Raw genomic sequence first — 15,080 nt, 5'->3', positions numbered from 1 at the left:
GGTCATGCTGGTCAACCAACTTGGTCTTGTTGGTCAACCTGTTTGTTATTGCTGGTTGACCAGTCTGGCCTTGTTGGTTATGCTGGTCATCCAGTTTGGTCTTGCTAGCCAAACAACTTGGATTTGTTGGTCATGCTGGAAATGCAAGTCAACTAACTTGGATGACCAACTTAGTCATGTTGGTCAAGCTTGGTCAAATTGGTTACATATCTTGTTTAGGTTGCTATGCTATTAGCTCAGCTAAACCATAAAACCCAAACAAAATAATACCTTATCCTGGTCAAAATTAAAGCTGATATTCAGTAGAGTGTTTTTATTCAGAAAGTGCTGTGTTTATTTAAATGAATCAGGACAAATTATTATTAATTATTAGTATTAAAATGTGCAGCTGGTCAGTGTTTTTTCTAAGCACTGACCATATTTGCAGTATACTCTGAAAAGCATATTGTGTGTAACAATTATAAAATTTATCACAATACATGTATATATGTATATAAAATATCGTCATAAAGCCCAGGCCTGCCTGTGAGAGACCTTTAGTTAATGAAGTTAAAGAGGTGTAAAGTTCAGGATCTGAAAGATGTCAGCTAAAGAATGGCTTTCTTTAAAGCCAACCAAATGGTCAGTGTGTCGTCTGGGACAGCACGACAGGTGGTCACAGTGGTGTTAAGAAGCCTTCCCCCCTGGGCCAGAGAGACGGCGGCCTCACTGTAAGACAGGTGCGATCCAGAGGACTCGTGCCTTCCAGATGATGTTTCACCGAGAGGACAAAGCAGCCTATGTGCCAGCATGTGTCTCCCCTTCGTCATTGTGTCTTGGTCTAAGTGTGTCAAATACATGATATGGGCAAAAGTATTGGGACACATGCTCATTCATTGTATTTCTTCTAAAATTAAGGGAATTAACATTTTTTTGTATCTTGTTTTTGTTGGAATAACTGTCTCTACTGTCCAGGGAAGGCTTTCTACTAAATTTTTGAGCACAGCTATAAGGTTTTGATTGCATTAATTGGCAAAACACATCTCAAAAGTATTGGATGGAACACCATCCTTCCAGAAAGCACAGTTCCACTGCTCTACAGCTCAATGCTGGGCACTTTATTCCCCTCTCATTGTCCATTCCTGGTGTTAGCATGGTGCCAATAGGTGAGTGTTAATCTGCTTTTTACGGAGTCCAATTGTTTATTTTTACTTCAATACAGGGACTATACATAAATGCATTCATTAACAGAGGTGTCTACAAATACAGTATGTGTGCATGTAGTGTTGTGTATCTTGGTGCATCTATACTCTATTGGATTACTTTGAATTTTTAACATAAGTAAAATGTTGTTGTTTAAGATTAAAAGACTTATTGTTTTGTGCAACACCACTGTCGTTTATGATCTGGCTCAGTTCTGGTAATTGTGGCTGTTTTCTGGGCTTATTTTGGTTGCTTTCTGAGAAACATTTGGCTAGAGATCTGCAGACAAATAGGCCGGAACTGGCCCATCATTCCATGTGGCAACTGGACCAAAAGAAAGGTGGAGGTAGGCCAGATCTGAACCTGCAAAAGTTTGCTATTTGGGTGCACTTTATAAACACACTATAAAAGTGATTAGAAAAACCTTAGAAAAACCTACATCTACCATGATAATGGCAATAAGGAATAACCAAAAACGTTTTTTTATCATTGACTTCCACTGATGCAGGAGGGCAAGAAGGCTGTGTAATACTGTAAAATATTTTAGATTTTACATTTTAGATAAGTTCAGCCAATCAAAAAACTGTTCAACACCTTGGGATTTTCACTTGCATGTGACTGTGTGATCTTACAGCAGAGTCAACACTTAATAACAGTCACTTTGGCTGAAATTATATGTTGCAAATGCTGTCTGTGGCAGCTAAAAGTCTTTCAGTTCTTGTAATTGATTTTTTAGCCATTTTTATAAACAGCTTATTAAATGTCAATCCACAAATTACCGGTATGTGTGATGTTTGGTTCATGGCACTGTGAATGCCATCTAAAACCTTCAGTGGCCCATGGTGGATTGATAGGCATAAGCTTTAATATTTACCAAAGAGTTGATATTTTTATCCAGGATATACTAGTATTTTTTGGAGCCCATTTTTTCCTTTATCAGAGCAATATTGTCAGCGCCTGTGGCAGCACCCACCCCCATGCTTCACAGTTTGAAAAGTGTTTTTCACGAAATGCAAATAAACCTTGTCTTCTCCAAGTGCGCCTGCCTTTGTTTACTGTGCTGAAGACTTGTATTGTGACTGTATCAGATCACAGGAAATACATTTACACATACAGTGTTTTAATGATTGCCTTTAAATGCTTTGTTTATTATTTAAACATTACTAAATGTGCCTAAGAAAGCTCACACATTTGCATACAACGGTATACACACATACCATCACTGTATAATAAAAATATGTATCTTTAAATCAGCAACTTTACAGGAGAGAGGAAAAAACATTTTAACTTGTAAAAGAAGTCAATGTAACAGAGAATTGGTATTAGTCCAGTCATCAAGAAATTTAAAACACTGTGTAAGAGACAGTTTGTGGTTTTAAATTATTTAGTAAACTAAAAAATTATCATTTTTATAGGACCGTAATAATATACTCTCTTTATATCTGTCAGTAATACCCTAAAATAAAACAAAACAAAAAATGGTTCTATTTAGTTCTAAAAAGTACTATAATTTGATATGTAACAATGGTGGAACCCTGTTTGGTGCTATAAAGTTTTAACTTTTAAGGGTTTGTCTAGAAAAAGGATCATTTAAGAATCCAAAAGGTTCTATATTTGAACCTTTACCCTGGATAAACCTTTTACTTTAAGAGTGCAGGCCTTATCAGTACAGCTGAACTCAGTGCTTCTCCTTCCGACTAACAAAAACAGCAGATAGGCCTCATTTTCTAGGTCTACCTGTAATTCTAACTAGGTAGGTAACTCAATAGGGCACCCACTGAATTATTAATTCAGCCCGTCATTTAGACAGTGCACTTCCATATCACTCGACTGCTGTGGGTTTTGTGGATGCGTGCAACCCGAGAGGCCGTCTGTTTGGTGGAGCCCACCACGCTTCGCTTGGCTTCTGACGCCCAACTCTTTGGGATGTATAAGTGAAGCTTTACAGGAAAAAAATGTCAGCAGCCGACCAGCCATGGAGGCGTGACATGAAGCTCATGGAGATCGTCTTTGGCATGCTAGCAGCTCCACTAACTTATTCATGGTCAGTTAAGCCCAGAGCAGAGCCGCTGCATTAGAGATAGGTTTGGATTTCAGTAGAATTACAATGGGAACATATCCTGTTGCATTCCCTTGTACCTTTGTCTCCATTCATTTGCATATTGAATCAAGCGGTTTTGAAGCTTGATAATTGGTATATATGATCCTTTTTACTGCTTTTATTAACAATGCATGAGTGTCTAAAAATAAGTGTACAAATATAGTCTTCTCTAATTCTTCTCTTTATCCATCTATTCCCTCTATCTATCTCTAGCTCTTTCGCTAATACATACACACACATCACTCACAGGTCAGAGGTCACGGGTCACAGTGGCAAATAGCTAAGTTGTGTACATGTCTTAAAAGCACAAGGAAAGATACATACTACAAGTTTAAGTGTAGCAAAAATGTTTGATCTCTATTTTTGCTGTTAATGTTTTACCATACAGTATATGGTAGTATTGGGACACCGTTTCATTCATTGTTTCTTTTAATATCATGGGTATTAAAAAAAAGAGTTCAATCTGCAGTTTTTGTCTGTAATATCCAGAGAAGGACATCCTTGGACACAAGCAATTGTAAGTTTCCCAGCACTGACATTAGGCAAAGTGTCAATAAATTAATAGTTTATTTGCTCCAGAGTGTCCTATTGGCAACACTTCTTTCTCTTTCTTTTTTATGCAAGTTTTTACTTTCTGTGTGTGTGTGTGCATCCATTAACTGTGTGTGTGTGTCCATTAACATTTGAATCTGCCAGTTGTTCTTCACAGTTTGTCCAAATTTCATGATGAATGGACCAATAGAAATGATCCAACTAACAATTTTTATATTACATTTTATTACATGATTGACTTTCACTGAAACCTATCAAAGTTTTTGAAAGTGCATTTGACGCTAAACCAAAATATGCCCCACTGACCGCAGGCCATTCACCACATTCGTAACAGACAGAATTTTCTGACCGATGCCTGAGGATAAGACAAATTACTGGTAGTCAATTGTGCAAAGACACCCCAGAGACACACCTGATCCATCTGTATGAAAGCAAAACACCCAGCAATATAATTAGACCTATTTTTGTGAGCCACTCTGCTGATTACCCAGAGATACAGTTACGTACACTAACCACCTGAAAGATCTCTCTCAGATTCACACATACACAGGAACACTGGACCAGATAACCCTATAGTGCCACCTTGTGGATTAGATACATCAATACATGGCCCCAATTAATTTTCTTGAGAAAAGCTTCACTGTTAAATATCAGTGGCTATATATGCCTACAGATTAGTAAAAACTTATATATAAATAATACACACAAATAAAAGCTACATATCATCTGTGTTCAGTTTTTAGTTTTCTACAAAATTTGAACACGTTAACTGTCCCTTATACTTATTGATTCTTGATGAATAGACCAAGAGAAGTTCTCCAAAATGACTAAACTCTTTTTATATTGACCTCCACTGAAAGTTAAGATGGTTTTATCTCTCTTCTGTAAAGATACATGTTATGCTGATATACAGCTCTGGAAAAAAAGAGACCAGCTCTAACCAGTTTCACTAATTTTGCTATTTATAGGTATATGTTTGAATTTTAAGAGTTCAGAAATCAATATTTGTGGAATTACCCTGATTTTCAATCACAGTTTTCATACATCTTGGCATGCTCTCCTCCACCAGTCTTACACACTGCTTTTGGATAACTTTATGCCACTCCTGGTGCAAAAATTCAAGTAGTTCAGCTTGGTTTGAGGGCTTGTGATCATACAACTTCTTCTTGATTATATTCCAGAGGTTTTTAATTTGGTAATCAAAGAAATCAAAGAAACTCATCATTTTTAAGTGGTCTCTTATTGTTTTTCCAGCGCTGTATATATTTCAGGATGGACTCAATGAAAGCAGTCTAAAACATGCTTGATCTGGCAGAAGGTAGTGTTGTTCTACCTCTGCACATACTTATCTTATTATGCATATGACCTGTTATGTGGAAACCTTGGCAACTATGTGGAAAATTGCAACTTCACAGGAGAAGGAAAAAAAACCTTAACTTTCAATGACAGTCAGTGTAAACAGATTTAATTCCAATCCATTTTGAAGCATTTCTATTGGTTAATTCTTCACGATATGTTTATACAATATAAAGGAAAACTTCCAGATGTTAAAAAATCTCTTTTTTGAAAGCACCAATTTTTAAAAATGTACTCTAATGGGGTAGATTGTAAAGCTGAGACAATGAGATCTCTCAAATGGAAAAACAAATCTGTTTATTGCGTGTAGATTCATTTTCAATCAAAAACATTGATCCATACTCTCTATTCTATATTATATATTTATATATTATATATTATATAATATATAATATATATTATATATTATTATATTGTGATACACTATGTGACAGTTTCCTACAGGGATTAAGCCTAGCCTTGATCTACACAGATTTATTAAAAATATTTTCTGTTAAAAGGAAAATAAATTCCTGTCTGGTAAACCAACCTGTTATGTATAACATACTGGAACAGCTGCTTTTTCCTTATTTGATTGCATTCAGTGCCTTCAACAGCATTCGTGCATTAGTAAAGACAGAGTATTTACCGGTATTTACAGTTAATGTTCTTAGAACATTCTATCCAGTTATATTTAACGATTTTAAATGTTCTGGTAACATCAATGCAAAGTCACTTGTAAGTTTTGTGAATGTTACTTTTAACATTTACATAACATTAGTCTGGAGTGTCTGGTTGGGAAAAGGTCTAAAAATGGTTTTGTGTAAATCATTATTGTGTCACATGCAGGGTTCATATACTTTTTAACCAAAAAATTTCCATGATATTTTCATGACCATACGATTTTTAAAACACCAGTGCAAACATGGACAATAAAACCAAAAATCAACTAAAACTATAATAAAAATTGATTATAGTAATTGGTTATACTAAACTGAAACTAATAATGTTGACAGACAATTTTTAATAATATAATGTGTGTCAGATCGTGAAAGCTCCATTGTGTGGGGCAAATTTACTGAATTAACTCTGAGCTGATGTATTTGGTAGCTCAAAATAGATTTTCTTCATTGATAAGCGGAAACACAAAGGATAGTAGACCAAATTTCCATCATTTTTTTCCAAAACTTTTTGGGTATTTTTTATTTTATTTTTCCAAAACTTATCCAGGCCTGGAATTTCCATGACTTTTCTAGGTTTTTCATGACCGTATGAACCCTGCAGATTTTTTCAGAATGTTACAAGCTAACCTTCCTGGAACCTTTTCCATACATTGCTAAAGGAACTTATAATGTTCTCTGTTAGCTGGGATGTTTATCTGCTCTCCTTACTGCTCTTTACTGGAATTAGACAAGGTGTGTGTGTGTTTGTGTGTATTTCAATATACATGTCAGCAAGGGGTGCAACATAAAGTAACTGGCTGCGTTCATTAGCAAGGTTGTCCAACACCAACACTTGGACATATATTGTATATAAGCAGATAAACATATTATTTTACATTTAAGAATAATCACTGTGATTAATTAACAGCTGTCTAAGAGAGATGCTCTGATTTCTTATTTCTTTGGAATATAACAAAGAATAAAGGTAGTAAAGAATGATAAGCTTCATCAATGTCCCTTTAATTATGGGACTGTTGTCCAGTATTAAAAAGCTAAATAGTGTAAAGTATAAAGCATAAAGTGCAAGTGCAAAAAACCCTGATGCTTGTGAACATCCCCCTCTCCCATCTATACCTATATTGTGCCGCATATATATATATATAAATATATACTTTATATATGTATTGTAAGTAATAGTAATAAGGTCTGTTGGCCCTGCTTCATTGTGGTGGTCTGGGAAAAGCCCTCTGCTAGAAAAACCCGTCAGTATCTTCAGGCTGCTGAAATGTTGAGTCGTTCTCCAGCTCTGGAGAGTCAGTCAGTATCCTATCATTCGATTCTTCTGAACTGCTGCTTGTGTGATGCTCTTTGGGTGCAGGAGGGAGGTGGGGAACGTCAGGAACATCCTCAGGAACCTCAGCCCCCACTGGAGCAGCTCCACGAGGCCGTGCAGACTTGGCCCTCAATCTGGTCCGCAGCTCGTCCTCTCGCACCTAAACACAAAGACATGCTGGTTTAGAGGGATGTACCATACATTTAATCTAAAGAGCATCATCTGTAAAAAAAAAAAACATAACATATCAGTGAAGCATGTGATAATTACACTGTAAAAAACAAGACTTCAAATGATTCCATTTAATGTATTTTTTAAGTCAGCTGAACAAGAAATATTGGCTTGCACTCTAAACTACTTAGCTTAAACAACATTATTGAGTTTCATGTTAACAGTTGTAGTTGAACTCTAGTTTAGGCCAAGCCAACTACTCTGCTACTACTACTACATGTGGTTAACACAAGTTTTTCACAATTGTTTTAGTTATTCTTAAAGGATAGTCAGCAGAACTAACAAAACACATTTCATAAAACCTAAATGTGGCGAAATAACAACACAAAGTTATTATTTTAGTTGACAGAATGCAAAATATGGTGTTGGACCAATGTATGTATATTTGTATATTTGGTTCACAGATATTTCATTGACTCAACTTATTTTCTTTGATTGGAACCAAATTCTAAGGTGGTCAGCAGAACTTAAAATATGCATCCCACCAAACTTTATTTAGACCAAGTTAAGTTTAGGTTGTTTAAGTTGGTTAGAGTTGGTGAGAATTTATTTTCAGTGTAGGTGTGTAATACTGCAACAAAACATTATAAACATCATTGTAATGTTCACATTATGAGCCTCATAAATACTAATCATCAAAGATAATTTCTGCTCAGCTGAATGGCATCTGAAAAGGCATGCACACCCAGCTAACAGAGAATGTTAAAAGGAAGTTGAGCAACATTTTGAAAAGGTTCATTGAAGGTTAACCTGTAATGTTACAGAAATAATGTTCCACAAATGTTCTGAAAACCTGTGACGTAATAGTAGTTAGCCTCACAGCGTTATTAGAAAGTTTCTCACATTGCATTTTCATCTAGACAAATACTAACATTGTGAAAACATTAAAAGTAACATTTCTAATAAAAATTAAAACACTGACGTGATATTGTAGTGATGTTATCAGAGCATTTAAAAACCTGAGTATACTTTAGTTCTATTTAGCCTAAGCTTCTGCAGTTTCGAAGACTAATGTTGGAGAAAGTTGTTTGAGAAAGTTTATAAAACTTTGGACTTTGACAGCAACAAAATAGTGTTTTTTAAAAGATATCTTACTTTGATTTCCAAACAAAATCTCATATCTATTACATTTTGGATCTTAATGTGAACCAAACTTTACTTTATAAAGATATGTGACTTTGATTTGCAACAGAATCCAACGCCTGTCTAATGTTAGAGCTTGATGTCAACTGAATGGTGTTTTTAAAAGATAGGTGACTTTAATTTTAAACTAAATTTAACATCTGCCAACACAATGTTAGGATTTGCCGTCAACACAATTTAAAGTAAAAAAGGTCTGTCATATCAGTGTCTGATGTCTTTTTGACGTCAATCCGATGTCCAATGCCAGCTGGATTTATTAAGGGTCCAAATTCAACATCTTTCTAATGTTAGAGCTGGATATGGATATGCTGGTCTTAAAAGATTTTCAACTGTGATTTGTAACCAAAAATCTATTTCTGTTTAAATTTGGAGTTTGATGTCAACTCAGTGTTAGTTTTCAGTTTTTTTTTTGTTTTTACCTATCAACTCAATTTTCATTTTCAACCAAAATTCAAGTCTATTCAATGTTAGTTCAAAGTTATTCAGATTTTAAACTAACTTGCGATGCCTGATGGAGTTTCATTCAACTAACTATCAGTGACCAATCTTTTCATGATCTTGATCATGATGTTGATGCAGGAAATGTTTAAAATTGCATGGCATGGATGTCCAATCTTGAAGATCTCCATTCCATGCTACATTGTTGTGTTTCTACTGCTATAACACACCTGAGTCACAGCATTAGATCATTATTAAGTGCTTACTAAGCAGAAAATTTCTTGTTAGAGGTAAAACACTAAATTGCGCAGTCCAGGGGGGATTCAGGTCAGGGGTTAGTGGTTTATAGTTGATGTTTGATGAACACTGAGATAACTGGTGATGATGTCTGCTGTACCTTTCTCCTCTCCTCTACTTGTCTCATCTTCTCCTCAATGTCTTCCTTTCTCGTGAGCTCTTGTTCTTTATGAACCTTTAGTGACTCTAGACGAGGCGGGGGTCTCCTCTTCGGCCTGTCTGCATCATCCAGCTATAGAAAGCATTTATATATCACATAATTATGTGATTGGACCTCAGAACATTAAAAACAACTGGTGATGGGTGTGGGATTGGGTGGTTGTGCCACATCACACTGCTCACCATGATGTTGTAGGCCTCCCCACTGCCTGCCACTTTAGGATGGGCTGGGATGATTCCCTGATTTAGCAGCTCCTCCAGGATGGCGCTGGACTCCGCCCTCTGGCTGTCATGGGCCAATCCTGGACTTTGAGCTAAGGTTACAGACATGAAGAGTTGGTCACTGCAGGGGGTCTCTTGTAGTTATATAGTTACAAAAGACTCATGAATGAACAGAGCACCACTGACAAATGAAAAGTAGGAAAACACACTGACCAAATGAGAATCAAATACAACAAGAACATTTTGTTAACTGCCTTAATTAAACTGTTTCAGATAAATAAAGACTACTACTTTTTGCACCATAAAAAAACATTAAGAAAGTATTCCACCTAGTGGACTCCCACATACATACACTTGCCTACAAGTGCCAAATAACAGATAGATTAGGTCATTTTGTAGAAATCAGTAAGTGTATCCTTGTGAAAAGGAAGTATATTTAAGAGCATTAAAATATGTTCAAATTAGGTAAAGAAAACTAAAAGTACATTTTCAATTAAATATACTTTATGAAAATACACATTAAATATACTTTCTCTGTATTTCCATGAAATGTTTTTAAGCAGTATGCTTTAAATTAAATTTTGTGTTGATATATATATATATATATATATATATATATATATATATATATATATATATATATATATATATATGTCTTTATGTCATTAAAAACTGCTTAAAGTGAATTTTAGTGTATTTTTTCCCAATAGCATTAAGTGTACACAATATGTGCATAAATAAATAAAGTAGTACATTTGAAATATACTTCAAGTGTAATAAAAATTATGTTTAAAAAACACATATTTAAATCTATCTAAGTGTGTAGAGGGTATACAAAAAAGCACTCAAAAATATATATACTTAAATATACTTTTCTTTTACAAGGGTAAGCTAGTTTTCAAAATATCCCAGCTCCTTTCTAAAGCCAATCCTCCTGAACAAAAATGTGTACAGCCTGACCACAATTATCACAATAGAGAGAGTTGCACAATTCAGTGAGGGGTCTTGTAAGTTTGTGCTTCAAAGGTTGTAAATGTTAAATAATTTCTCATAAAAATGTCTGCACACTGTAGAAAAAACGAGATTTACTCATTAAATCATGCATGTGAAGTAAACAAATCATAATTTCCATACCCATCAAAGACTCAGAATCCAGCTAGAAGAATCAGCAGAAGCTGGTCTCCGGCTGGGTTTTTCAGCAGGTTAGGCTCATGACTAACATCTTTTGTCCTCTTACCTCTTAAAGGTGGGAGTATCCTGGGAACTGCCCCAGGCAGGCCGGTGGTCTCTCCGGCATCCAGACCCAGTCCACTGTCAGTAGTCTTCTTTGACACAGCAGAGTCACCGCGAGCTCCTCCAGACACCACTATACACTGCGATTAAACCAAAAAGGTACAAGACTTTTAATGAAGGCATAGAAGCACACAGTGACCCACTTAACATGACTGTGTTAGGCCTGTATAAGAACCAGTTGGGCTCCATATAAACTGAGAAGTTTTGTCTACTGGTTCCATATTAGCCTTACATTGGTATGTCAGTGTACATGGGCCTTAACTGTGCTGTACACTGAAAAAGAGGCCAAGATCATATGTTTGTGAGCCTAAAGTGGACTGTAATGATTGGGCCTGTTTGAGACCCATTAAAAAAAGAGACATTTAAAATATATATATATATTTATTGAAGAAAATGATCTAATATTACATATTTGTCAATGGCAAAAGTGTGTTTATCTTTGTTTCAGTGCAGCAATAACTGCAACTAAACATTTTTGGTAACAGTTAATTAGTCCTGCACGTCGGTTTGGAGCAATTTTAGCCAATTCATTTCCACAAAATGACTTAAACTCCTATCAACTGCTGCTTCAGCTTCTTCCACAATATTTTTTTCTGGATTAAGTTCAGAATTTTGACTTTGAATTTGACCCATTCTAATATATTAATTTTATCCAGTCTTTGGTGGAAGTCTCAGTGGTCTTAGGGTTGTTGTCTTGCTGTGTAACCCATGCTCTTTTGAGGTTTATCTCAATGACTGATGTCCCAACATTTTCCATTAGATTTTGCTGGTATAATTCATGATGTATTGTTCCATCAATGATGGCAGGCTGAGATGTGGTAAAAGAGGCTCAACCCATGATACTACCAACAGCATGTTTCACAGGTGGGATAAGGTTTTCATGTTGAAATGCTGTGTTTTCCTTTCTTCAAAGAAAGATGCAGAGCTTTCAGGCATCAAATAATATTTGGTGAAGTAATCCTGGTTTTTAATCACAGTTTTCATGCATCTTGGCATGTTCTCCTCCACCAGTCTTACACACTGCTTTTGGATAACTTTGTGCCACTCCTGGTGTAAAAATTCAAGCAGTTCACCTTGGTCTGACAGCTCATATTTACATTACAAATCTTTGATTATATGGACTATTTAACTAGTTCCTAGTTTTTTTCCAAATCCCTTTAACATGCTGCTCTAATTTGGTCTCATCTGTCTACAAAAACAGAGGTTTATGAGAATTTATGGAACTCACCTGGGCCAAGTTTCACCCAGGTGAGCCTCACCTGAGCATGTTGTCGGCTAGTAATTCAGACACAACGTAACGTCCTGGTGAGGTAACTTCAGCCTGATTAAGTATTAATAATGTTTCTGATACCAACAGAACAGGGCTTAGGGATTTACAACTCAACAAACTTTTCAGATTCATCGATTAATCACATTAGTGCTGGGCGATAAAACGATATCGATAGTTATCGAGGAAACTATATATCGCGATAAGTCGGGGCGAGAAATTCGATAAACTAAATTTTCTATTTCCCGTTTAAGTAGCGTTGTGAAAAGGCGCAGCACGAGATCAGGCAGCACGCTGAACTGCTGCTCAGCCCAGTACAACCCCTCCCCTCCCCTCTCCACCATCCCCCTCCGCCCCACCCCCCGAGCCCCTCCACTCTGAACTCCTCACATAGCGGCTCCTTCTCTCCCATTTACTGGATAAACTTCATTTATACTATTCAGCGGCGCTACACTGGAAAACTCACCTTTTAAATATGAGGCATGCGTCTCCAAGATATTTAGAGAGGTGAGCTTGTTCAGATTTCTGAAGGCAGGTAAACGCTGCTCTGTTTGCTGCTAGTTAGATTAGCTTGTCTCCAGTTTAAAGTTAGCGATGTTTAGGTGTAAAAGGGATCTGTGCAATCTGTCATCATTAGCTAAGATGCTTTCACTGCTTTTTTACATTCTAATAAACTAATGGGTAACGCACGTTAGCTGTGTTAATCCACGTTTCGTGTAAATTAAGGTTAACTTCAGCACGAGTGAGGGGTTAGTATATAAACACACAGAAAGGAAGCACTTTCCATCTTTTTTCCTAACTCTCACTGTTTCTGTTAGAAAACCCTGAGGGCAGCATTCTCCTCTGTCTTTGTGTTTTATAGTTTTTAACAGATAGAGAGTCTGTTATGCTGGATATTTTACTAAATACAGAAGATTATATAATCTGTCTAGCTGTATTTGAACTGAGCTAAACATTGCTGTTACTGAACTGGAGTTTTAAATACACTTAAGTAATGTAAGTCTAGTCTACTGAAAGCCAGTAATGTTAGTATAAATCTGTACTGCAGTAGAAGTGGATCATTTCAGAAACTTGACTTTATTCCTCCCACCTCCATTATAGGCCACTTTTTTTTTTAAATATTTAAATGTTAGCTTAATTTAAATGAAAAAAAAACTAAAGGCTCTTATTTAAAAAAAAACATAAGCAGTAAATTATCTAAAATTACAACAAATAGAAAATAGAAAAACAGTAAAACATATGTAATACATACTTTTTATATGACCAAAATTAAACTAGACTGAAATCTGACTAAAACTAATAATATCCGATAGACTAAAATGTAACTAAAACTATTATACATTTTAGTGAAAAGACTAAGACTGTATCAAAATCACCTGTCAAAATGAACACTGTGATATACTCTTGTATTTTGCTTTATGTAGTTGCCTGCATTCAGGGAGGGGAATGATCTTTTGATTAAATATAATTTTATAAAAATAAATAAAGTGTTATTGCAATTTAAATTAAACAGACATATAATGTAAAGGGTCTTACATATTTTTTAGTTTATATATTTGTCCCCTTTTTAAAATTAATTTAAAAGCTGTACCCACCTGGCAAGATGTTAACATCCTAGTGTCTGTCCACAAGGCTCTGAGCCTGCTAGTGATTTTGTCCATAACTCCCTTATTCTGTCACTTCTGAGTAAAAATAGAAACCTTTAAGTGTAACAGAAAGTGATTTGATTTATATCGTGATACATATCGATATCGGCTGATATGAAAAACTATATCGTAATAAGATTTTTTTCCATATCGCCCAGCCCTAAATCACATAATTCACTACTAATTGTAATATATTTCGAATTTTAAGTAACTTAAATACCTGTGGACCAGTCTCTTACCTCATTCTCCTCCAGGCTGCTGGGTTTAACCGGCTCAACCACAGTAATTTTGGAGCTCCCACACCCCATGTCCACTGTTTACTGGTAATGCTGGGATGTGTCAGCAGCTGCTATCCACAGACTGGTGCTTGAGAAGTTTTACAGAAGTGCTGCATTCCTGTACTCCACCAGGACCCCGGGAAACCCGTCTCCACGGACTCTCTGCGTCGCTAAGGCTCGTTGCTACAATAAATCTGACCCCTGTTATTCAGCCCACCTATATTTGGACAGGCCACGCCCCCTGTGCTGGGATTGGCTGAAAGTTCAAACTATACCTGCTGAATCAATCCAGCTGAAGCAAGAGCAGCTTTTGCTGGTTTTGGATGTACTAAGAAACATACCATATGAAAACATATCACAATAAGATAAAAACAAATCACATTTATTTGTATAGTGCTTTTTACAACTGATTTCACAAAACAGTTTTACAAAAATGTGATCGCAGGACAGAGAATCAGGCAAAACATTACCATACTCTGGTAAACTAACTGATTAACCAGTTTATAAACATCTTAATCACTAGCTTGGTCATAATGGCGGTCTTGCTTGAGAAACTCTTGACTAGAGGCAAAAATCACAGGGCATCTCATGATACGGTTTTATCACAATACGTTTCCTACGATAACAATGATGATCGTGTACTCTGTATATTGAAAACTATTTTCTACAATACATATAATCCAATATATTACCAATATTCTTCACTGACGGTACACCCTATTCATTTAATTAGTGCCACCACTTGAAGAAATCAATGCGAACAGTAACATTTTCAAAATTTTTGTAAATTATATTTAAAAAAAAGCTGGTCAACTGCTGAGAGCTGGTAATGTTGATTTTTTTTCCAGCATGGTAGGATTTTTGTAATTGTTCATTTGTTTACATTTTGGCTGGATTAAATATTTAGCCAGAAAATAAACAGCACATAAAAACTGTATATT

At 35.8% G+C, this 15,080-nt stretch overlaps 1 protein-coding gene across 1 annotated transcript; it reads right to left on the bottom strand.

The window, feature by feature from the left end:
* Nucleotides 1-5,466: 5,466 nt before the first annotated feature.
* On the bottom strand, nt 5,467-14,327 carry stmnd1 (stathmin domain containing 1). Its single transcript, XM_007245743.4, has 5 exons — nt 14,101-14,327; nt 10,893-11,028; nt 9,617-9,747; nt 9,375-9,506; nt 5,467-7,325 (listed from the first exon to the last, which is right to left on the bottom strand). Exons 1-5 carry the CDS (start codon nt 14,167-14,169, stop codon nt 7,083-7,085), a joined length of 711 nt encoding a protein of 236 aa, XP_007245805.2. The 5' UTR covers nt 14,170-14,327; the 3' UTR covers nt 5,467-7,082.
* Between the last annotated feature and the right edge of the window lie 753 nt (nt 14,328-15,080).

Source organism: Astyanax mexicanus, chromosome 3 (genome assembly GCF_023375975.1).
Source record: "Astyanax mexicanus isolate ESR-SI-001 chromosome 3, AstMex3_surface, whole genome shotgun sequence".
Lineage (NCBI taxonomy): Eukaryota > Metazoa > Chordata > Actinopteri > Characiformes > Acestrorhamphidae > Astyanax > Astyanax mexicanus.
Note: the sequence above shows the minus strand (reverse complement) of the source record. Positions and strands in the feature narration are given on the sequence as shown.